The 25,283-nt window shown below is 43.8% G+C and overlaps 1 protein-coding gene across 2 annotated transcripts in view; it reads left to right on the top strand.

Annotated features, from left to right (window-relative positions):
* The first annotated feature begins 1,540 nt into the window (after window positions 1-1,540).
* adss2 (adenylosuccinate synthase 2) overlaps window positions 1,541-25,283 on the top strand; it is a 44,134-nt gene continuing 20,391 nt past the window's right edge. For both annotated transcript variants that reach the window (XM_056292360.1, XM_056292361.1), the window contains exons 1-5: window positions 1,541-1,933; window positions 15,374-15,476; window positions 20,324-20,392; window positions 20,488-20,538; window positions 20,739-20,805. In XM_056292360.1, the coding sequence (XP_056148335.1) occupies window positions 1,733-1,933; window positions 15,374-15,476; window positions 20,324-20,392; window positions 20,488-20,538; window positions 20,739-20,805 (491 nt within the window). In that variant the 5' untranslated portion in view covers window positions 1,541-1,732. The remainder of the gene's footprint in view (window positions 1,934-15,373; window positions 15,477-20,323; window positions 20,393-20,487; window positions 20,539-20,738; window positions 20,806-25,283) is intronic.

The raw sequence follows: 25,283 nt of genomic DNA, 5'->3' as shown, positions 1-25,283 counted from the left end.
TGTCCTCCCTCTGGGTCCTTCAGGGTCTTCAGGTGGGCGTAGAGGCCGATCCTGGAGCCGCATAATGGGAGGACACCTGCGTGTGGCAGCGTTTTACATGGAGTGGCTGATGCGCCTGCAGCCACCACACGGTCCTTGGCAGGGGGTGGCCAGAGTCCAATGGTATGGGGAACAAGATGATTGGGGACCAGCCTCTGTTGCAGCCTTCATCCATCTTCACTGCCGTTGCGACCTGGAGACATCGTCCACGAGTTCCGCCGTTGAGGTCTTTGTTGGATTGCACTTCATCTGGAACCTCCCTCTTGACCGATCTGCCTTGGGTGACCCTACCAGGATCCAAGCTCCGGAGGGCATACCTCTTGGGATCATTGGTACACGCAAGCTTCTCCACCATTGTAAGGTGGTGATCCAGGAGAAACCACACACAACTACTTAACAATTAAAAAGTAATTATTTTTTTAGTAGTGACTAGCATGTGTTGACACAATTACCAGTAACAGTGAATGACAGGCATGTTGCATTAGTCACCATTAAATACCTCCACACTGCTAAAAAACCGGGCTCAGTCAATATGAGCAGAATGCAAGTCAGCATGTGACTGTAAAGCCCTCTGAGACTGAATTATGATCTAGGATTATAGAAATGAAATCTGATCTGACTTGGATAATTGTCTCGATGGCTTATTTATTTATTTGTTTGTTTTGCATACTCCCAGTTATATAAGCCATCCACTCCATCAGGAAGCGTCTCTTTCTGCCAACAAACTCATAACTTTGGTGTCCCAAAACCATAAGACAAGGGACACAAACAGCATAAAAGCAAGATAAGAGAAAACACATGGCAAAGCATTACTGAGGGCATAGGCTTTGAGTACGGTAATTATGTTTGTAGGTTAGTGCTGGCGCGGCTGCATAGCACAATTTGATGATTATTCATGATTTTGTTTACAGATTGACTACATTTATCTTTTATTGCCCAGAGTAATGATGTTCAGTCTTGTTTTAGCATTTTAGCGGGTAAGGCAGATGGCTTCACTTTTGCTTGATCTTTCACTTACTTACCTATTAATATCTCTCTCACACGCACGCACGCCCCCCCCCCCACACACACTTCAGTTAAGGGTGTCAAGTGTCAACGACCGAAGCCGTGGATGCTGTCAAAATATGAGACCATACCTTCAGCCAAGGTGTTTTACGCGTGTGTGTGTCTGTGTGTTTTCAAATAGAGACTAACAATCATTTATTTGACTAAAATGAAAAGCGCTCTGAAGTTACAGATTGCATCATCACTTCTGCCTACATAACTGGGTGGAGTACACGCAGCGGACTCGTTACGCACAAGCCCAATATTTCGGAGAACTTGGCGTTTCAGTGGATGTTCTGAAATCTGCTAAACAGACAAAAGGTCGAGGCCTCGCGCAGGCAGACCCGCGGGGCGAGAAGTGAGCGAGACGAACGCGATTCGCGACTGTGTTGAGTAACGCGGGGCCCCGTGTTTGCGTACGCATTTTACGCGGCGCCTTAACGCCAACAGCCCCCTCTCTCGTTACGGCGATTAAAAACCCAAATTACACGTAAAGTACGCTGGCGAGGGTTTAAAAATATATTCGATTTAACGCCAATTCCGAGCCCACCACCACGTGGTGTGTTCAACAGCAAGACGCGTCGTTGGGCGTGGTCTGCGGGAGAGTACACAGAGGCAGAGGAGCCACGGCCGGGAACGCAGCGCAGACATGTCGGAGAGCGGGAGTCAGGAAGCACCGGCGGCGGCCCCGAACGGCGGCGGCGGCGCAGCAGCGACGGGGAAACGCGGACCGAGACCGGCCGTCGGCAATCAAGTGACCGTGGTGTTGGGCGCCCAGTGGGGCGACGAGGGCAAAGGGAAAGTCGTGGACCTCCTGGCGCAGGACGCGGACATGGTCTGCAGATGTCAGGTTGGTTGGTGCGCGGTCTCCATGCCCACGCTGCGACGGGTCGCTCACTGCGGCTAATCGCCCGGCAGCGCGCGCTTTGCTAGGCTAAAGAAGCTCGCCGCGCAACCGCACACACTTCTCACTGGAAGGTTGTCAACACGCGAACTCGCCGATCACCATTGCCGGTCGCCGTGTTGTGCACTATCTCGCTAATGTCACCTTGAGCTCCGCTTGCTAGCGCCTTAGCTGCCGAGAGCGCTACCGCGGTGATGAGCCGTCTCCTGTCGCGTACACATGTTGGGCCAGCCCCTGTCAAGCTAGCTCAAGGTGCTGACGGCACCGGGGTTATCACGGCGGAATTCCCCCTTTCCGGTGACGGGTCGTTTATCAAGGAGGCTTTGACAAACGGCAGCCCGTTAGCGAAATATCTCGATTGCCGTGCAGCGGGGTTTTGTTTGTTCATCCCGTTTAGACGCGTGTGAAAAGGTTCCGCCAATCGACCCGTGCACTCAGATTCCGTGTTTGCAGTTGACACGTTTTGCCGACTGTGCCGTTTTTGTATTGGATACGCGGGGAACTGCCCGGTGGGCCACCCCCCCCATTCCCCCCCATCGTCGTCATCATCATCAATTTTGGACAGCAAGGAGGGGTGACTGCCCGATAGGCGTGGAGAAAAATGTGCCATGGTGTATGTTAAACTCCGTTAACAACCTCAAAACTGAATGTGAATCTGAAGAGACTTAATGACGCCCCCCACCCCCGTTGGAACATCAACATGTGTCCTGCCTACTTATGATTGGAGGTGCCCGCAGATTGTAGTTATGTAACTTAAGTTTGGAAATCCTCTAAAGCAGTGGTTCTCAACCTTGTTGGGGTCCTGGACCCCCTATGTATTTTTGATCTACCCTGAGGACCCCTCCACCTGATCTTGGGGGAGGGGGGTTGCAATTTGATAGAAACAGTAGAAACTGCATTTTAAATTGCATTATAGCATTTATTCACTCTTTGGGGCAAAAATAAGAGCTTTCAGTTGTAACTTGAATATAGTTAACAAAACAGAATATGTATTCAGTAACTTTCAGATATATGTAACAACAGAATTTTTATGCAGTAACTTTTAACAATGCAAACGGGAGCGAGATCTCTTATTAAAATACAATAAATTACACTTGTGAAACAGATGTAATTAGAGAAAAAAGCCCTGTTACCCTTTATAGTTTAGGTAGATAAAGGTCTCAGTCACATTTGAGTAAAATAATCCTATTTCTATAAATGTCATAGGATCTTTTTTTTAAAGATATTTTATTTTCACGGACCCCTTGCAATTACACCACGGACCACTAGGGGTCCGCGGACCCCCGGTTGAGAAACACTGCTCTAAAGGGCTCCTGATCACTTGATGGATACAGTTTTTAAGGGGTCCCTGGGGTGCTGGAAATTTAGACTTGTAATCAATCCGTGGAAAAGGATAAGATTGATCTAATGTCCCGGAAATATTATTGAAGTCATGGAAAATGTATAAAATTAGTTTATGCAATTGTATATTTGCCAGCTGAGAAATCATATTCTTGGCATATTTTTTTAGCTGTGATCACATGTTTTTAGCTGCTGAGATTGCAAATTAGTGCCTGAAGTTGGGGCATATGTTTTGTGTCCAGTTTAAAGTTACACAGTCTATTTAGAGATTGTTGAGGCTTCCACTGATGGTTAATACTGAATAATATGACCTTAACATGAGCAATGGCTGTCACGTATATCCAAATAAAAGTAATGGAAATTGACTTCCTAAAAAGAGTCGGAACTCCAGTTTTGTATGTGTTGTTGTTCCGATTAGAGGCTGTGTAACTACTGTATTTCAGCTAATCAAATGCATTGTAACTGATATTATCTGAAAAGTCATAATTTCAATAACAGTTAGCTTAACTATCTCTGCCAGGCGGTATCCTGGAGAGGGTTATGCGTGTGTATCTGTCTGCAGGTAATCTTGCATACTACACCTATCAGCCTAAAGTTTTATTTTCACAGTTATGACTGTATGATCGAGAACCTCTCGTTGTTGCGGTGATTCAAAACCTTTGAAAAATGTTTGTTCTCACTACCACTGCTGCTCTCTTCGGGCAGCGACAAAGAACAGCATTGGTCAAGTGAGTTACAGAGTGAATGAAGAGAGGGAGCAGCGGTAGCGAGAGCAAACGTTTTTCAAAGTTTTTGAATCACCCCAACCATGAGAGGTTCTTGGTCATACAATAATAACTGCAACATTTTTTTAAATTTCAGGCTGATAGCTGTGTGAGTCGTGAAGGTAAACGAGAAGTCGATTCGTATTTCACAAGTCAGCAAATCATTCACTGCTAATCTTAGCACAGCGGAAATGGTGGAAAACTGGACGAAACAAAAATAATAACCTCTGTCTTTATTTTCATAATATAAAAAGCTGGGTAAACCGTTTACGTGACTTAAATCTACGGTTGACTCAGATTGGGCAGCAACATGATCAAAAGTTGTTAAAAGGATTTTGATAGTCCAAAAAATGCGAACATTGTAAAGGCACAACTTCCTCTGGATTGCAGTCATAAACGGTTTACCCAGCTTTATTATATTATGGAAATGAAGACAGGGTTAAGGTTAGACCAAAATGGTCGCATAGCAAACCCTTTCTTTTTGGAAAGTGCGAGTTCGGTCGCATTCGTGCGAGGATCCGCCTAGAAGGCTGTGTATCCACTGACTGACAAACAAAACGTTTTATTAATTAGATTTTTTAGCTTGGGCTCTGTATATTAAAAACTTTTTTTTCCATATTTCCCATTCAATTGCCTTGGGCACTGGGCAAAAGTCTTATAATAGCAGGAAAAACATTGGTTTTTCTGTCTGTATGCATGTATCCATCCACTGCTAATCTCACATACTACTGGGCCTGTCAGCCTGCATAGTTATGATCAAGGACCTCTCATGGTTGCAGTGATTCAAAACCTTTGAAAAACATTTGTTCTCGCTACTGCCACTCCCTCTCTTCATCCATGCCCCAGCTTGCTTGACCAACGCTGCTCTCTGTCGCAAGTCTGAGCTCCGGAGAAGGGGACATACACCTGGCGGAGATCTGCACTGATTGCACTCTTCTAGTTTGAAGCGGTTTTTGTAGTGAGACCGGGTTGTAGGCAAGGCAGTGAAAGAAAGGCATCCAGTTGTACAAGGACAGAAAATACTCCCCTGCCTTAACAGGTACATGGAGCAAGACACCACACATCCTCTTGTGGAGCTGCTCATTGGCTGCCAGTAGAGGACTGTGATTGTACTGGACAGTTCTCAGTTTGAGAGTCTGTACCTGTCACAGTGGAGAAGCCAAGACATGAAGTGTACTCAGAGTTCACCTACCCAAATTGAAGATAATTGTGAAAACAATACTAGTTTAAACTCTACTTATTTACTTTTGGAAAAACTTTGTTCTGCATTTTGGCTTGAGGTTTACAACTTTTGTAGTATACACCTTCATGTCAAGACAAAAAAGCAATCATTATGTCAAGTCTGTGATTTCCATGTGATGTTTTTTACTGTGCTTGAAGACTGTCTTTTTCGATTGTTGATGATGCTTCTTGTCTGGTGGCAAATGAATTAGACTTTAAAACTTTGCATCTTTGTGGCTCTTGGCAATTCCTTTTCCTTCCTTGACACTATGTTTGGTATTGATAACATGCTAACATAGCTAGGATTCTCCTGAGCCAGGGAGCTGCCATGCTTCTGGTATGCTTTCCAAGGCTAGAGGCATGTAAAAATAAACCACTTATTAGCAATATTGCAACACAGCACCCGCCCATAATGCACACACACCCCCTTCGTGGTTTGGGTGTGGGGGCTGGGTATGTGTGTGTGTGTGTGTGTGTGTGTACATTGAAATGTGTTGTTGGCTTGATTTTAGCCTGTGTGCATGTGTTGGTGTGTGGAGGGGAGTGGTGGGTGTGTGTTGAAGCAGATAGTTTTCATCTTTTTATAAAAATGCTTTGCAAGCACTTTTGTTTGGTGTTCCTTACATTACGCACCTCTCAGAACTGAGAGGACACGGCGTGTGTTGAGGTGGTTGAAGTGTAAGGTGATGTGGATGGGTGAGTTGGGCAAATCTTATGAAACACAACTCAGGAGTATCAATATGTGGAGTTTGAGGTAGTTGCTGGTGCGAAAACTTGCTGATGCGGAAACTGTTTTCCTTCCTTTACTGATGAGGTAGGCGTAAATATTGCAGATAATAATCACTCATTAGCCAGCTGATTTCATGCCACTTCCTGGCTTCTGTTGCTAAGCTTGGATCCCTGGGGTGGGTCCCATGTCCCCACTACATGTTGCATTTCGGTCTTCAAAACCATTTTTTAACCCCTAGCTTTTAGCTACTAACTTAAACCCCTTATCTGCCTGTATGACCAGTACATGTCTGAGCCAGCTGCTGTACCATGTTTCACGAGAGTCCCCCACGTTATCTGTCAGCACCTTCATGACTGGAGAGGCTCCTTTCGAGGCTCCAAGCCTGCCCCTGTCACCCCCCAGCAACGTCATGACTTCTCCTGTATGTTACCACCCCTCAGTCCATATGATTTGTTGCCTAATTTATGTTGCGCTCTCTGTGCACAGTGATGAGATTTCAGACTGAATGTCTTTATACAGAACAAACAGGCTACGTGGGACAAGTTCCCTCACTTTGGCTTTTTACAGTGCAGAGCCAGGCAAAGGTGGCTTTTACCCAAGTTGATATTTTTTTAACATTAATTTTAGTAAGTGAATGCATCCCCAATGGTATTGTCCTCCATTTCCATAATGGTGGTGCAGGTTATTTGTAGATCATGTTAAAACATCGAGGCCTAATCCCAATTCCCTCTTTGGCCCTACCCCTCTGTTTTGCATGTGGCCACATAATGTAGGGTGTCTTTTTGGGCATCGAGGGGTAGTGGTCATCTATCCCTCCAAACAGCCCTCCAAATGGAGCGATTTCAGATGCAGACTCCAAACAGAGTGGTAGATGAAAATTCCAGAATGCTTTGTGAACTGAGGCAGTGTAACATGGAACATGGCTACCAGTTCAGGGAAAGAAACCCATAAATGTGTATATCTTCGCAAATAATCACCAGAATCAGAATACTTTATTCATCCCCCGAGGGGAAATTGCAAATTTAAAAAAAAAATGTGATGGAGTATCTTAGTTTAATGTAGATGCAAGGGAATATGTAATTGGATCGTTATAACCAGCATTTCAGAAAAATCACTATTCATGATGTCAGTAGAACTTTGTGTAAAGGATTTTGTGAGTGACAGTACAGTTATTTCCATGTCCCATGTATGAAGCTTGAAAAATGATCCAGCAACAAATTTCCAGCACTTTCCAGCTCAATTGATATCAGTGTAGACATTTCTATGGGCAGGACTACACTCAAATAGCTGAAGTGTAAACATGCCTCTTGGCTTTGGGAATCTGTCTTGTTCTGTCCTGCAAATTTGGTCAGATTTGTCACTATGATAGTTAAAAATGGTAGCAAGCAAATGTAGAGTATTGTAATGTTATAACCATGTTGTAACATTCCAGGGACTCCTGAGCAAACCAGGCAAGTCCAAGCAGCAGACTTGGTGATGATGGTGATGACGTAATGAGTGGTGTCCCATTTCCAAGGTGAAGTTTTCAAATCCGACGCCTTGTAGCTCTGTTCTGAAGGGCTGCTACCCTATAGGGGTAATCCAAAACTAGGGGTGGGGGCTAGTGTTCTTTGTAGTGGGTAAAAGCCAGTAACTGTTTTCAATAGGCTAAATTACTCGTATGAACGTGGATCAAGTCTTGAAATGGTTGAATAAAATGAATTTTTAGTTATGTCAAAGCACCACTATAACTAGCAGGGATGTGAAGGTAGTTACCATTCACACTATGTCATATTGCTTTCCTAAGAAGTGGTGACAGTATACAGCCATGGTAATCAGCTGTAAGTTATTCATAAACAATTGAACCCTTGATGAAAGGTTGCACAATTGTCAATTTCACAAGCAACAGGGACTGCATCCCACAAAGTTTTACTCACTTAACTCTATTATCTCAACAGAAGTTTCCAACCCCTATGAATTTTAATTTCTACCCAATACAGAGGACATGGTTCAAGTGTAATATAACACAATTTGGGAAGTAGATGCCCTAGTAGAAAGAGACGCTAGCTAGTAACCAACCAGTAATCCTGGTTGGGGTTGGGCTGACAACTGGAGGGTTGCTTGTATCAAGACCCCAGATACAATCAGTGTACCATAGTGCCCATGGGCAAGGCATGGTCCCAGGAGTTGCTGCTGTATAGCTGACACTGTGCTGCTCTAAGTCTGGCAGCAAAATGATAAATTTCTACTGTCCCAAATTGAACAATTAAGTACAAATAAACTTATGGTAATGCGTTTCTATGTAACAAAGTAACTCCTTTACCCATATGGGTTTGTCCAAAACAATTTGTAACCTAAGGGAAGGACATCAAATAGAGTGGGAAGTAGGTGATATTGTGGTGCATTGGTGTAAAGTAGTGCAAAACCCTTGCATCAAAATGAAGAAGAAGAAAAAAAGCAGCGACCCTCCTTTCTCCTCCTTGAACTTCAAATAATCTTGGCAATACTTTGATGTGTGTTTCGGATAACTGTCCTGCTGGAAAATGAATCCTGTTCCACGTAACCAGAAGGGATTGCATGCGTCTGTAGAGTGGTACTTTGATCGGTGTGTAGTTGATCCTGTGCAAATCACAGACTCTGGAACAGGTGAATCGGCTCCAAACCTGAATGTAACCACCAACATGTTTGACTGTAGGTTTCATGTACTGCTGCTTTAACATCATTTGGCGTTGGCAGTCTGTATGTCCCATGACTGCAATCAAAATGTTCAAATTTCGATTCTTCTTTAAACAAAACTCGGCCTTTTATAAATTAAATTTCAGCATGATTTGGCCCATGCTAACCGTTTAAACTGAGGTCGAAGAAGTGGTTTGGAAACTGCCACTCATCCTGCATCTCGCGAGTTGTTTTTGACTGTGGTTTTGCCGGCTGGGATAGGGTGTTCTTTGTTTAGCTGACTTTGAATTTGGATGCGTTCCTGTTCTGTCTTGTAAATGCGTTATACATATTGATTGATATATTGGTCTTCAGATAGTGTGGTTGCTTTAGGTCTGCTTAATCTTGGTCTGGATGAAAGAGATGTGGTTTTTGAAAGTGTCTGCAGTGTGCGTTGTGCTATCGCCTTAGAAGTGTCAACTTTAGCTGGTATATGAAGTGGGGACAATTTGTCATCACTCAGGAGAACAGGTTTACCTCTAACTACTTCACTGAGCTTAACTGATGCAATTACAACAACAACAATGATAACGTTTGCAAAGCAAGTGTCCCTCTTTTAAAATGAAAGCACCTGCAGTAGAAAGCAGCAGTAACACATATAGGACCGTATTAATTACACCAATGTTCTGTGTTGTTATGAGACCAAAACAACTTGCCCTGTGTATTAGGAGTGTCCATGTATAGAAATTTAAAAGGCTAAATAAGGAGTCAACATTTTAAGGATGTAGTGCACTAACAAAATGTTTAGAGTTTTCATTTTCATACTTTCTTTTCTCAAACATTCACATACTCTTTTTTTTTCATTCACGTCGGTGTATTATGACATTCTTGAATAAAATACTACGTGATTAGTATTTTATGATGGCTGTGCGAATTTACATTTGCAGCGGCCTCACCCTGTACCGGTGTGGGAAGATGGCGGAACGAACTTACGTTTGCGGTGGCCTCACCCAGTACCGTCCGTGCAGTCTTTGTCCACGTCTGTGTTAAGTCTGAGTTGTGTCCAAGGAGGAAACACCAAGGGCGGTCTGACAGGACGTGGAAGCGGGGCAGGCTAAGCTAACTGCTAGCCCATGCAGACTGGCAGTTCCGATAACACCGAGGGCGGTCTGGCGGCTGCCTCGCCTAGCACTGACTGTTTTTGGTGTCGTCGTGTGGAGTGTGGGGGGGTGTGTCGAAGGTGTCTGGCTGGGAGAGCTGGTGTTGGATCAGCTGGGGGAGCCTGGTCTGCCGTGTCTGGTGGGCTCAGGGACCACGGCCCTGCTTGGAGCTGTGCCCGAGGAGGAAACGCCGAGGGCGGTCTGACAGCATGTGGAAAAGCAGCAGGCTAAGCTAACTGCTAGCCCATGCAGACCAGCAGTCCGACAGTCATCCTGATGTCCGCTCTGTTGGACAGTGAAATTGTTTTTTTGGGGTTTTTTTTGTTGGATATTTGTATTTTTGTAGTTTTTTTTGTAGTTTGGATATATGTATCCTTGTAGTTTGGATGTGTTTTTGTCTTTGTGTTGCACTGCTGTGGGCTGGGGGGAAACAATAGTTCATTTCATGTGCGCAGGTGCATGGAATGAATGAAAAATAAATGTTCCTGATTCCTGATGATCAAAAATGTTGTGTTAGTTTTCGATGTAATACACTTGGTTGTAGAATCAGACTTTCGGACTCCACTCTAAGAATAAATGAAAATAAAACTAAATGGCAATTTAGTTGCTTTTAATAATCTTGCACCTTACATCTTTTCATCTGTTTCCCATTTTGTGTGTGTCTATTTTACCTCCTTAAGGCATCTCACCCACTAATCTGCTAGCAGCTAGTGAATCCCATCAAGGTGCAGCCAATAAAAACAGTGGCTCGGCATTCTTACACAGAATTGCAGATCTGGCAAAGTCACAGTTGTTCTGAAATTTGAGGATTTTATTGACATGTTCCCCAAAGGTGCCATGTGTAATATTTCGGCTTTCCTGAATAACTTACTGCACATGCTTACTCTGCAGATTACTGCTCTCACAAAAACACAGGCCAGACTGATTTATCTTTTTTTTCTTTAAAGTCCCGCGGTGCCCTGGCCCAAAGGTAGAGTTGGGTAAAATAAGGAATTCATCGATCTCGGTACCGATACTGGTGCCTGGTGCTTGATGATACCGCTGAGCGGCACCTTTTTTGTTATTGGTTAAAGAAATAGTTTATCATCGCTGGCGATTGCCAAATGTCAACTACACACATAATGTGCATAACAGCAGCATACTGAATAATCAAGGCTCAGCATTTTCAGTTTTTATCGGTTTTCACTAACAAATACACAGATTTTTTAAAAGGAGCAGATCGGTTTAAACTGATTTTCACCCGGGTTTTATGTTTCCACGGATCCAAAAGTTGTTCCTGTTCATGTGAGGTTATGTAACAGTGTCCTCTTGTTGCAAAATTCGGCATGCTGGATGGCTTTGAAAATAAAAACTGAAAACGCTGAGCCTTGTGAATAATGGACTGGAACATGCTCAGCAACTAACAGCTTTGAAGCAATAATTGTTTGATACAGACGTTTGACAGTTTTTCTGTAGAAAAAGCAGCATATCATCCCTTTATGGGAGAATGTGTGACCTTTGTTGGCTGATTTTATTGCCCACTGTAGAAAGTCATCTATGTATGCTTGTACTACCTTTACATAGCAATGACAGAAGGCACCATCGATGCAGACATTATTGATCCAGTCGGTACGTCCCACTTTGCCCACTTTGGTACTGGTGCTTTTTTAAAATTTTGGCTTATTTCCCCTCTTTTCTCCCCAATTGTACTTGGCCAATTACTCTATTTTCCTAGCCGTCCCGGTCGCTGCTCCACACCCTGGAGGGCTGCAGACTACCACATGCCTCCTCTGATACATGTGGAGTCGCTAGCCGCTTCTTTTCACCTGACAGTGAGGAGTTTCACCAGGGGCGTGTAGCGCATGGGAGGATCATGCAATTCCCCCCAGTTCCCCCTCCCCCCCGAACAGGTGCCCCGACTGACCAGAGGATGCGCTAGTTCAGTGACCAGGACACATACCCACATCCGGCGTCCCATCCGCAGACACAGCCAATTGTCTGTAGGGATGCCCATCCAAGCTGGAGCTAACATGGGGATTCGAACCACTGAACCCTGTCTTGGTAGGCAATGGAATAGATTGCTATGCTACCCGGACGCCTGTACTGGTGCCTCTTTTTTTTTTAAAGTGTCGGTACTCTAACCATCCCAAAGTTAACTGATCTGACCTGTCTGCAGCCGCGGCGGTTTTGTTTCTGTATTGTAGGGTATTCCTGTCCTGTCCTGCCCCGTCCAGCCGCGTCCTGTCAAGATATTTGCACTTCTCGTCCCCAGTGAACTACGCAGTGATCACAGTAAAATGACACCCACTGAAGGCCTTTGGTATGGCAGATGTTGGAAAATGTGCTGGTTAAAGGCTAATTTTCTATACTTGGTTGTTTATTGGTTGATTTTTGGTTGTTTTTCAGATTGCTGACCAGGAAATTAGCATTTAGGTGGAAATTACAAATTGTACCTTAAATCTAAGCTATAACATTAGGTTGTTTCAAATGTGGAACTTGATTTGAGGGAGAAGCACATAGCAATGTTCAAATGGATTAAAGTGGATGTCAACTAAATTGATTTAGGGGTAGCATAGACTAGACACACAGCTTCCCACAAACAGCCCCACATGATTATTTTATGTAACGCAGAACATTTTTACTTTTCATTAAGTGTTTATGTGCAAATAACTTAATCCTGAACAAACTGGGGTATCACCCTGACTTAAGAAACAGCCATGTCAATGTCTCTAAAATGTAAATAGCTTTGGATCCCCCCCCCCTTTCTCTCCCCAATTGTACTTGGCCAATTTCCCTACTCTTCCGAGCCGTCCCAGTCACTGTTCCACCCCCTCTGCTGATCCGGGGAGGGCTGCAGACTATCATATGCTTCCTCTGATACATGTGGAGTTGCCAGCCGCTTCTTTTCACCTGACAGTGAGGAGTTTTGCCAGGGGGACATAGAGCGTGGGAGGGTCACGCTATTCCCCCCAGTTCCCCTTCCTCCCTGAACAGGCGCCCTGACCGACCAGAGGAGACGCTAGTGCAGCGACCAGGACACATACCCACATCCGGCTTCCCACCTGCATACACAGCCAATTGTGTCGGTAGGGACACCCGACCAAGCCGGAGGTAACACGGGGATTCGAACCGGCGATCCCCATGTTGGTAGGTGACGGAATAGACCGCTAAGCCACCTGGATGCCCCATGGCTTTGGATTTTTGGTATATGGTCAAGGTCTGGCTGGATATTTGCACAATCCTTTGATTTATTAATAAATGTAAAAGGTATGGGTGGCTAAAAAGAGTGGATAAAGAGTGGGATAATTGGCCAAGTACAAGTGGGGAGAAAAAAAAGGGGGGGAATACAAAACACAGATGAAAGGAATGCACCCACATACTTGCTTGAGGACTTTCACCCCTACAACTGGAAATTGGCAAAATTGAAAGAGACAGGGATCGGCGGTTTGAATCCCCATAGAGTTTTTGATCAATTTGCCCCCCCTCCAAAAAAAACTTGATAACCTTTAATCAAAATGTTGTCTTTAACTGATTAGGGTACTCCCCCGGATTGCATATTGATTTCCATGTAAATGCACCAGTACTTTTGGTTCTCTATATTTCCCTTTTGAATAGAATAAGAGTATGATACGACAACCTCATCAGTGTCTACTAAGCCTACTAAATTTCTATTACTGATTTGACATGGCACCATGTGAAGTAGAATCTTTTGGCCCCCCTGGCCCGATTGCAAACACAATATAAAAACTCAGCCCCAAAGTCCTTCCACTGCCATTCGAAAGCCACAGCAGCAGGTGATCCAGAGTCCTAAGTGGCGCTGCCTCGTGGTGGGTACGAGGGGGCCGAACACGAGATGTGTGGGTGGTGGTGAGGGTAAGCCCCTTTGGGAGGTGCGGTGGCTGGCACACCATAAAAGTGTCTAAAAAGGAGAGGCATCTGCCACCCCCTAACCTCCACACCTCCAGGGTACTGCCGTGTCCAGGAATAAACCCATGTGACTGGCGCGCGTGCGCGCACACGCACACGCACACACACACACACAGGACATAAACTCTTTTGATTTATATCCACAGGCTACTGCATTAGTAACACATCCTGGTCACAGGACAGACCCAAGCCGAGTGTGAATGTGAAGTCGGGAACACTGACACATGGGCTGTGTTCAAACGAATGGATCCTCTGTTGCCTTCTCACCAATAAGGGAGGGAGAAAATAGTCTGCTGACCACAGTGGTTGGTGCATGGGAAAATTCACCCGTCACTTTGTCCTTATCTTCACCTACAGCCTTTGCAGTATAGAAAACTGTGCAGTATAGAAAGCACTCTCCAAACGATGGCCGTTAAACTGACAAAGTGGCAGATAAAACAGAAAAAAAAACACATTTGGCTCCTGTCCAGGCGCGTCTTTACCTGCGTATTCATTGCCAGTCTGCTTTTTTAGAAATAAATAATTACATGAATTGTCCCTGCTCACGGCCACTGCTCCAAACCTATGCCACTCTTTGCATACTTCTTTTCCGCCCTTCCTCTATTCCCTCTCATACCCCAGCTCATTCCCCTCCCAACTCCTTTTCCTCCCATTGTTTTTCACCACCTGTTTCTCCTGTTTTTTTTGTTTTTTTTTCCATTCACATTCCCTCTTTCCCTTCTTGGGTTTGAGTTGTGGCATGTGACCCGTCTGCGAGGTAAAAAAAAAAAAAACAGAAAAAAAAGGCGTTGACGGGGAAGGTCAAGTTGTAGTGTCCCTGTCGCAGGGCTGCGTTCCCTCGCTAGGTTTCATTGTCGCATTTTTATCTGCAGTCCATGAGTGGTGGAAACCACGCTGAGGCCTGAACGCCGTCGTATGGCTGTGCGGTCAAACTTTTTCCCTTCGTCAGTCGCAGCTCTGGTTTTGTGGGCCTGTCAGCTGTAGCCCAGTGTGCGCTGTTTAACAATGAACTGAGTGTCCTTACCAGCCGGCTGTCAATGACTGACAAAACCATTTAACCTCGCTTTCGCTAAAGTGCTTGGTGTGACGTCTGAAAGTGGAGTTGCACTTCCTTAGAGGCCGGTAAACTATTTAATTTCTGCCACACACGGCTACATGAAAGTCTGCTGGAAGTGAGGCAACTGCCTACCTAAGTGAATGAGCTGGCGGACTTTCCCACAGAACACTGACAATTCAATTTTCAGATTTCTGTCCTGTTTTGAACGTACACTTCTAGAGAAGTCTTCTTCTCCAGTTTTGAGTTTGGAGAGGCATTCAAACTGCATTGTAACCACCCCGTTTAAGTCTTTTGAATGGACGAACTTCTGACAAGTTTAAGACTCAAGCGAGACCCCGGCTTGTGTTTACATTCGACTGTGTGGTGTGAAGTGTTGTGGAGTCTCGAGGAGGAGAGTGGAGAGAAGCCGCTGCTGGCAGGCGCTCCCGCCTTATTTGTTGCTTGTCGCCACTTGCTAAACTATTCAAGGTCCATCTTTCCCCCTTATCTAAACAAAGACCAGAACTTCTACCAAGTTTGAGTGCCTGTTTTTCTTACTGTGTGTCTCTCTCTCTGTCTCCCTCTTTCATGCAGGGCGGTAATAACGCAGGACACACAGTTGTGGTCGACTCAGTGGAGTACGACTTCCACCTCCTCCCAAGTGGTATCATCAACCCCAAGGTCACCGCCTTTATTGGTGTGTAACACACGCGCACTCGCATAAGTTCACAATTGCTGCTTCATTTTATGTACACCCATGTTTGATACTGAAGTGCACACACACACACACACACACACACTGTATACATGTACATCATTTACAATCATGCATGCAAAGCATTAGAGACATGCACAAAAGTGCACACTGCTCCTCACACACAGACATATGCACACTGGGACTCACTTCAAGAGCCATCTTGCGCTGAACTTTTCTTGATGCATTGAGAAAACTTTTAGCTCTGTGCTTGTAGTTGGCACAGCAGATATTGCTCCTTGTTTTTTTTATTTTTATTTTTTTTATTGGCTGTTACAGTCAGTGATCAGGCTGACTCTGAGCCAGCCTGCAGAAAAAGATCCGCTCATCTGCAGTAACTTCATTAGCTAATGGTGTCCTCTCTCTCTCTCTCTCTCTCTCTCTCTCTCTCTCTCTCTCTCTCTCTCTCTCTCTCTCTCTCTCTCTCTCTCTCTCTCTCTCTCTCTCTCTCTCTCTCTCTCTCTCTCTCTCACATACACACACACACACACACACACACACACAACTGCAGTTTAACATCTACAGCTGTGTAGGCTGTCAGTACTCAATCTGGTCTCTACTTTGAGCCCCTTGTTATGTAACACATTAATGCCATTCTACAGCCCTCTTGTCCAGAGGGGTTCCTGCACAGTGTCGTGTGTTTGGTATGCATTTTCTCAGTGCGTGGCCTCACTGGGATTTGGACCGCTAACCCTAGGAATGAGAACCATGCTGTACCCATGGAGCTGGTTCAAAAGGATTGTGTCACAACGTCCAAACAAATAATATGTGCGATGTATCAAAGGCTTTTACCTAGAATGGCTCGCAGTATTGTGCATACATTTTCAGAAGTTTGAGACTCTGGTGAGGACGGAAGCTGTGTCAGAAATTCCCAAGTGGGACTGAAGGTGTCGAAGAGTACACAAAAGGAAATTAATTCAAATATTTATCTGTCTTTATATTGTTTTTTCCCTTTGAATAATTTTTGTGCCGTTTTTTTGTTTTTGTTTAGTTTTTTTTTTTTTTTAACATTGTGCAGATATTTGGAAGCTGTCAAAAAGCGGTACGAAGAAATGCACCTCTTGAATTCATGCCAGAGATCCATCTCATTTTACATGATGTTTATTGTTTCGTTTTGCATTTTCCATTTTTAAAACATGTGGTGCTTTGAGTTTAAAGGACTCGGCCCAGCTTCGATCATTTCAGTTTAGTTTGAAAATTGTTGGGCATTCTTGCAGTGATGCACATATTGGTTCAGTTTTCAAGTCGTTCTGGTATGATTTAATGACGATTGGGGCGGCATGGTGGCCCAGTGGTTAGCATTGTGGCCTCACAGCAAGAAGATGCTGGATTCGAACCCCAGGCCATCCCAAGTCCTTTCTGTGTGGAGTTTGCATGTTCTCCCTGTGTCTGCGTGGGTTTCCTCCAGGTGCTCCGGTTTCCTCCCACCATCAAAAAGACATGCGTGTTAGGGTTAATACTCCTGTCTGTGTCCCTGAGCAAGGCAATGAAAAGAAGAACTGGAGTTGGTTCCCGGGCACTGCAGCTGCCCACTGCTCCTGTACAATAGGATGGGTTAAATGCAGAGAACAAATTTGTTCCAAGAATACAATTCATTGTAAGAATACAATGAAAAAATAAAGTGGCTTTCTTTCTTCATTCAACACAAAAAACCTGCTTTTCTTCATGAATGGTTGAGAGCAATCATCGTATTCATGATGAGCTTAAGCTGTTACAGTTAGAAAAGGATAGCAAACTAGTCCAGCATATTGTGTGTAACAAGGGCCAGGCCTGGGCTGAATACTATTCACGCTTCAAAGCTTTTTTTGGTAATTTTCCATGAAGCTCCAAAGCTTATATTTTCCAAGCACTCTTAAAAAACAATGATGAAATACTTCTTGTAAGGAGGGTTGGGCGGGACTCGTTTATTTTAGTAACATGCGAATGAAACATTGAGCCATTTCTGACAGCATATCTGGCATTTGACTGTTTTTGAGTTATTAGTGGTAACAATAAAATGTTTCCACATTACATGGCTGACTTTTTGACATCTCGCTATAACTTCACCTCAGGCTCTGTGCAACAATGTGGTGATGAGTCATGTGGAAGGCTGAACCCTGTATCCCAGACTATTCAAAACCTAATAAGGCTGGGCAATTGAAACACTGCCAGGCTTTTCAAAGCCTGATAAATATTGAAAACTTTTTTTTTTTGATGGGCCGCAAAACAAACTACAGACGGGTGACAGAATAAAGGAAAAACCTGAATGCTCTATTTATCTCCATTTATATCTATGCTCTGAATGCTCAATTTACCAGTCAACGTTCGTTCCAACCCTCAGCTATGGTGAGGGTAGGATGGAGCGGGAGATTGACAGGTGTATTGGTGCAGCATTAGCAGTAATGCGGATGTTGTACCAGACCATTGTGGTGAAGAGGGAGCTGAGCCGGAAGGCAAAAGTCTCAATTTACCAGTCAATCTTCATTCCAACCCTCACCTGTGGTCGTGAGCTTTGGGTAGTGGCCGAAAGGGTGAGATCACGGATACAAGCGGCTGAAACAAGTTTCCTCGATAGGGTGTTTGGGCTCAGCCTTAGAGATAGGGTGAGGAGCTCAGACATCCGGAGGGAGCTCGAAGAAGGGCTGCTGCTCTTTTGCATTGAGAGGAGCCAGTTGAGGTGGTTCAGGCATCTGATTAGGACGCATCCTGGGCGCCTTCCTTTGGAGGTTTTCTGGGCACGTCCAACTGGGAGGAGACCCTGGGGTAGATCCAGAACTCATTGGAGGGACTACATGTCCAATCTGGCCTGGGAATGCCTTGGGATCCCCCAGGAGGAGCTGGAGGGCATTGCTGGGGAGAGGGACATCTGGAGTGCCCTACTTAGCTTGCTGCCACCGCAAACTGACCCTCGAGAAGCGGCTGATGATGAAGGAATAAACCTGACCTCTACAGTGAGGGGGGTCCAGGGGCTCTGTTATGCTGTGGGGGGCATTTTCCTGGCATGGTTTGGGTCCAGTTGTCCCATGAGAGGGAAGGGTCACTGCAAATCAATATAAAGTTATTCTGAGTGATCACCTTTATCCTATGATGAGAAATTTCTATCCTGATGGGAGTGGTCTCTTCCAGGATGACAATGCCCCCATCCACATGGCCCTAGGGGCCACTGAATGGTTTGATGAGGATGAAAATGATGTAAATCATATGCTATAACCTTCAGAGTCACCAGATCTCAACCCAATTGAACACCTATGGGATCTTTTGGACCGATGTGTTAGACAGTGCTCTCCTCCACCGTCATCAAAATACCAAATGAGGGGATATCTTTTGGAAGAATGGTGTTCATCCCTCCAGTAGAGTTCAGAGACTGGTAGAATCTATAACAAGGAGCATTGAAGCTGTTCTGGAGGCTCGTGGTGGACCAACACCTTACTAAGACACTTTATGTTGGTTTTTCCTTTAATTTGTCACCCTCCTGTATCTGAATGCAGTGGAATTTGAATCCCAAGCCAACAAACAGAGGGCAGAAGTGTTCAGCTCAGCCTTCTGTGTAGGCTTGTACAAAGTGTACTGAAGACCCAAGTAACAACGGAGAGGCATAGCTTGTCATCCTTCACGCTATTTGGCCATATGTGTGTAGTGATGATCTTTTAGATCTGACTACGGTTATGGGGGGGACGACAAAATAATAAGTTAAGCACACATTTGCCTTTCCTTTTTAAGATGGCATACATTGATACGTTGAATTTTAGCTAGCTATTCTCTTTTCCCAGACACCTACCCTATAATTCACTAAAACTCTAGTGGTCTTTCTGCAAACCTTAAAGCAGGTTAGATAAACAGCTTTTGTCTTTGAAAACGTTGTTGGCATTCCTCATAAGTTTCAGTGGCAAATGCTATCATTTCTCATTCGTAAAAGCATCATAAAACCTGTTTATTTGACTAAAATTCCTTTACAGAAATGTTTTCCCCTAACGTCAATGCAAATGTGCTTGCAAGAAGATTATGCACAAATTCAGAAGTCATTATTTACAGATAATAGTGTCTTGTTCCAGAGTAGAGTCACAGCCATGTTTTGGCTGTAAATGTTTCCTACCTTGCACCACAGTTCATTCATGGCCTCAAGCACTAGAGAACAAACTTGGTTTGGAGTTTTCCTGTTCTTTTGTTTGTTTGTTTTTTTTGGTACCCTATTGTTGGCGTCAGTACCTCATGTTTGCATTTATTAAAAGCTACCACTGTCATGGAAAACATAATGTTCTCCCTTGAGTAAATGAATAAAAATCACATCCTGTTTTTCAAGTCGGTCTCATGGAGTCTTTTTATATACAGTGAGTGCCGGAACCCTGTCATTTGAAACTCATGCTTCCTCTTGGCCTAAGAGCTCTTAAAGCGTTCACGTCTTTTGACATGTGTGCTATCAGTACAGAAAAGGCTCCATCCTCTGTGGTCCTGTTATATCAGAAGCTTAAAATTTATTCACTTATTTGCGATACCCACATCAAAATCGGGGTTGCCGAGGCCGGAACCTCTCCCCGCAGACATTGGGTGGAAGGCGTAGGAACACCCCGAGCAGGCCGCCAATCAGTCCATCGCAGGGATCAGATACAACCTCACTCACACAGTATTCAACCCAATGGGCACTTTTCACCCTACATGCATGTCTTTAGACTGTGGAAATAAGCGAACACTAGGGAGGACATGCAAAGGCTACACAGAAGGGTTGAGATCCAGCCAAAAGGGTCCGTTTGCTGTGAGGAAACTGAACTACTAAACCGCCACACCTGCTTTAAACTGATATTTTCTGACCTAAGGTAATGGGGTGGTGATCCATCTCCCTGGCCTGTTTGAAGAGGCGGAGAAGAATCAACGCAAAGGAAAAGGTGAGTAACATGCATTTTTACCTCTGTCAGCGTTTAAGGGACAGTAAGCTGCATTTTCATTCAGAGATGTGAAATTGAGTTTGTGTGTTTTACAGGGTTAAAGGACTGGGACAAAAGATTGATCATCTCAGACAGAGCGCATATTGGTAAGTCCTGAGAGATTTTTTCTATTTATTTTGGGGTTTTTTTTTTTTTTGGACGAATGTGTGTGTTTGAGTGTACACTTGCCTGTGTGTGTGTGTGTGTGTGGGTGTCTGTGTGTGTGTGGTTAAGTATGTGAAGGTGCATGCCCCCCTGCTTCCTTCAAGGTGTGTGAGTGTGTGTCCCCTCTCTGCCTCCTCCACAGTGTTTGACTTCCACCAAGCGGTTGATGGCGTGCAGGAGCAGCAGAGACAGGAGCAAGCAGGCAAGAAGTAAGAATCCAGTCATTGCAAAATGGCTGCACCTAAGACCCTGTGCTTCCAAACAGGAATTTAGCACCAGAGTAGGTCTAAAACGTCTTGTCGATGTGATTCATAGTTTGTTTGTTTTTTGCAAGTGGCCAGGCCTAGTACTTTGTCATAACTTCCTGTTTGTCTGCAATGCCAGGAAGTAGTTGCCTCATTTCCCATCAAAATCTCATGAGTCATGACAGAGAGGGAAAATGATATTCAATGCATATTCATTTGACTCTGTCCCTTCTGTTCACGTGCACAGAGTTGTCGCTGCGCACACACACACGCTCACACACATGCAGTATCATAACTCTTAGGAGACTCGTTAAAATGCAGGCAGAAATGTAGTGCAGCTGCCCTGGAGCAGATGAAGATTATAAGCATGGGGTTGGGGGGGGTGGGGTAATGATGCTTCTCTTGTATGAGACCGGCCAAATCTACAGAAGCCCATTCAACTGACTGGAGCTTAAATAAATTGAGTCTTTGAAACAAAGTAAGTGTCCTTCATGCAGCGACTCTAGACTGTCTTGTCACTACGTGTGGCCTGTTGCCATAGCAACCCTTTTTGGCCAATATGTGTCAGTGTTCTGCTTTATTCTGTTAGTTGTCCTCAACCCAGACAATGACGTTTACCCATGTATGTGAGGAATTTTAAGCCTAGCTTGTGTGTAATGATCAGGGAGATAAACCAAGAGAGACCCCACAGCATTCTTGTTCCTGGCTGGGTTATCTTTACTGACAAGAGAGAGAGACCGAGAGAGAGAGAGACCGAGAGAGAAAGCATGTATGTGTGTCTATTCATGTGTGAGAGAGTGACAACAAGCGTACTTTACCAGGGTGTCCTAATGGCGCAGTCATTATAAGCTTTCAGCAGATTACTCTTGAGTGGCTGCTGCATTTTCAGCACTGCCAGGCATGCCACCAGTTATGCCTCTACAGGGGGGTCAAAGTCATAGAATTAGTTTAAATGGCCAACGTTAGTCTGGAGCATGAAACTTGTGATATCTGGGCATTTCTGTTATCTGAAGGCTAGAAATTGATATTGTTATGAAGATCTCCTGAGTCATAGATCATGAAAGGGAAAGAGACTATCACAATTTTAGGGTTGGGTATGGTTCAGATTTTATTGATTTCAATTCCGCTCATTGAATCTGGTTCTTAACAATTCCTGCTTCCATTTTTTTCCCCTCTTTCAAGGAAAATAAAAATCAAAAATATTTCAATAGATTTGGGCTGCTACAACCAGTAAATTGTCAGCTATGGCATAATAAGGTATCTTTCCCTTCATTTTGGTTGGAAAAAAAAAGTTTTTTTTGTTTTTTTTATTTAAAGAAGAAGGTTATCCTCACGTCAAGTAATGTTAAACACAGGTATTTACATACATAATAGTAAGGAAACAAATAATGAATAATGGTGATTAACTGGAGCAAGGGTTTTGTCACTCTGGGAGCTCTTATCCTAGAGAAATCCATCCATCCATCCATCCATTAGCCGCTTATCCTGCTCTCGGGGTTGCGGGGATGCTGGAGCCTATCCCAGTAGTCACTGGGCAGCAGGCAGGGAGACACCCTGGACAGGCCGCCAGGCCATCACAGGGCCCTAGAGAAATATATGTATAACCATCATTCCCCATCTTGGCACGTAAAGGTGGGTTGTATGCCATTTTGTGTGTTGCTGTACCTGGGTGTGAGGCACTATTGGTAGTGATGCTGGTGGATCTGGGGTGTCGTGATGACTGGGAAAGAAATCAGAAATGGTAAGGTTTGAACCATGCCGAACGTAAAGGATTTTATCTTCCTGCAGTAATCAGGATTTTCTGTGTCTGATTTCTTTCATGAGACTTCTTTCATGTTTGCACTGCTCAGCCTTTTTAAATTCAGAAATTCTGGTATCGGAAGAAGCATTAAAGTGACATTCATATATCCATGGAATGAAGAGAATTATACATCAACTAGGGGATAGAGAAAATGAGTAAAAATTAGATTTTCTTTGGAAAAAACAAATGGTAAACAGATACATAAATGAGAAAGTATGAATAAATAAAACAACAAAAATAACTGATAAATAAATAGGTACACCATTTATTATGAAACCTGTAGGAAATGTCTCTATGAGGTTGACAACAGAGTGGTTAGTATTAGGACAATACTGGAGCAGACTGTCTCACAAGTCGGTTGTTGGAAGAGTCCATATTTAGAAAAAGATACGAGACAAAGTTTCGCCAGAAGAAATCAATGACAGCCATAGAACAGATGAACCAGGTCATCGCCACAATTTCCACACAATCGGCATATATTATCAGTATTGATTTTGGTAGTTGGTACAACAGAAATATGTGGATATATTTTATCAGAGAACCTTAAAGTACATTTACTTGAAATTTGTCACATAACAACTAGGGTTTTTCCAATAAATATTAGGTTTATAGGGATTTGGGAAAAAAAAATCCCCTTATAGATAACCTTATTTGCCGAATGTAGCATTTTTATGTGTGTTTATAACATGACTTTTTGAGAAAAAATACTTTATTTCCAAAATGGTACCTCTGAACTCGATGGCATTTCATTATTTGTGACAGACGAGAGGGAATGGCTTTGATTAGACTATTGAAATGTTGAAAGTGGATGGTAGAACTATATATCCTTTCTCCAGTCAGTCATGTCATACATCTACATGCAGTGTTGGTGCACAGCATAACCAGTGATGTGGATGTTCGTGCACAAACAGCACCGACACTTCCTGTCTTTCGAATAAACCTTTTTGATAACCATTTAAAAAAAAAAGATTCTAGTTTTGGGAATGTGACCAAAAATAAGCTTTCTGGCTGTGATAAACGGATCCTAAACTCATGTCTTAATGAATACCCAGTTCTTGGAAACGTGCAACTGGTTTTTGACACCCAACCCCAGTAAATTATAATACTAACCACATTGTGGAAAGCTACTGTGAAACAAAGCAGTTGTTTCAGTTCTTTATAGCTCAACACATTTCAGCTGTTGCAACACAGCACATAGAAATACCATGACGACTATTTGATGGCAGAATGTGCTAAACCGGGCATGTTTACGAAACGTAGAAAGAATCACCTAATACAGATTAACAAGAAGTGTTGCCGTTAAAAATATCCTGCACAAGCAACAATAACCAAGACTGCAAACTAGAAGAGTGCACTCAGTAGAGTGCAGATCCCCGCCAGGCATACCTCCCCTTCTCTGGTATTCGGATATATATAGGCGAAAAACCAGCTGAGGAGTTAGCACTCAATTGCGGTATAAAACAGGTTTTTCAAAGGTTTTGAATCACCACAACCATAAGAGGTCTTGGTCATACAGTCATAACTTTGCATAAATATTATTGGGCTGACAGGCCCAGTAGTATGGGAGACTAGCAGCAGATCGATACACACATGAACAGAAAAAACTGTTTTTCTTGCCATAATAAGACTTGCACAGCGTCCAAGTCAAGTGAACGAGAAATATGGGGGAAAAAATTAAGTTTTTAATATGCAGCACTCACGCTAAAAAAGTATACCCAATAAAAACATTTTGCCTGTCTGTCTGTGGATGTGCAGCCCCCTAGGCAGACCCTCGCACAAATGCGACCAAGTCTAATATGAACTTGCACGTTCCAAAAAGAAAAGGTTTGCTATGCAACCATTTTGATCTAACCCTGACCCTGTCTTTATTTTTATAATAAAGTTAGTAAACTGTTTACGCGTGCACACATCTACGGTTGACTCGGATCGGGCAGCAGCAACAAGAATATGCAGCACTTCCTGTTTTGACTGCAACTTAGAGGTCGTTGTTCCTTCAGTTCTCCTGTGCTGAGATCAGCAGTGAATGATTTGCTGACTTGGGAAATACAATTGATTTCTTGTTTACTTTCAAGACTCATACACTGGCGCGTCCCGATCTAAGTCAACCATGCGCATGCGTGACTCACATCTACAGTTGACTCAGATCAGGCAAGCAACAGAGAGCAGTGTTTGTCAAGTGAGCTAGAGAGTGAATAAAGAGGGAGTGGCAGTAGTGAGAAAAAGGTTTTGAATCACCACAACCACAAGAGGTTCTTGATCATAGTCATAACTGTGCACAACATTTTTTAGGCTGATGGGTCCAGTAGTATCCAAGATTAGCTGTGGACATATATACACCACACACACAGAGACACACATGACCAAATGCATAATCCCCTCTGGGCTACTGCCTAGTGGAAATAAAAACAAAATTAAATATTCTAGATTATTACCCGACTATGCAAATCCTACTAGGCTAATGATTGAACCACAGGCTAAAGCTAGAGTGTCCACACCCATCTGTCCTCATGGGATACAGTGGGTCATGCTAGTTGTTGAAGAATTTTGCATGACTTTGCCTGTGATGATGACAGACTATGAAATTACAATGAGTCATGTGGTACTTGTGACTCAGTTTTTCATTTTATTATTATTTTTTCTC

This window comes from Lampris incognitus, chromosome 13, assembly GCF_029633865.1.
Source record: "Lampris incognitus isolate fLamInc1 chromosome 13, fLamInc1.hap2, whole genome shotgun sequence".
Classification (NCBI taxonomy): Eukaryota; Metazoa; Chordata; class Actinopteri; order Lampriformes; family Lampridae; genus Lampris; species Lampris incognitus.
Note: the sequence above shows the minus strand (reverse complement) of the source record. Positions and strands in the feature narration are given on the sequence as shown.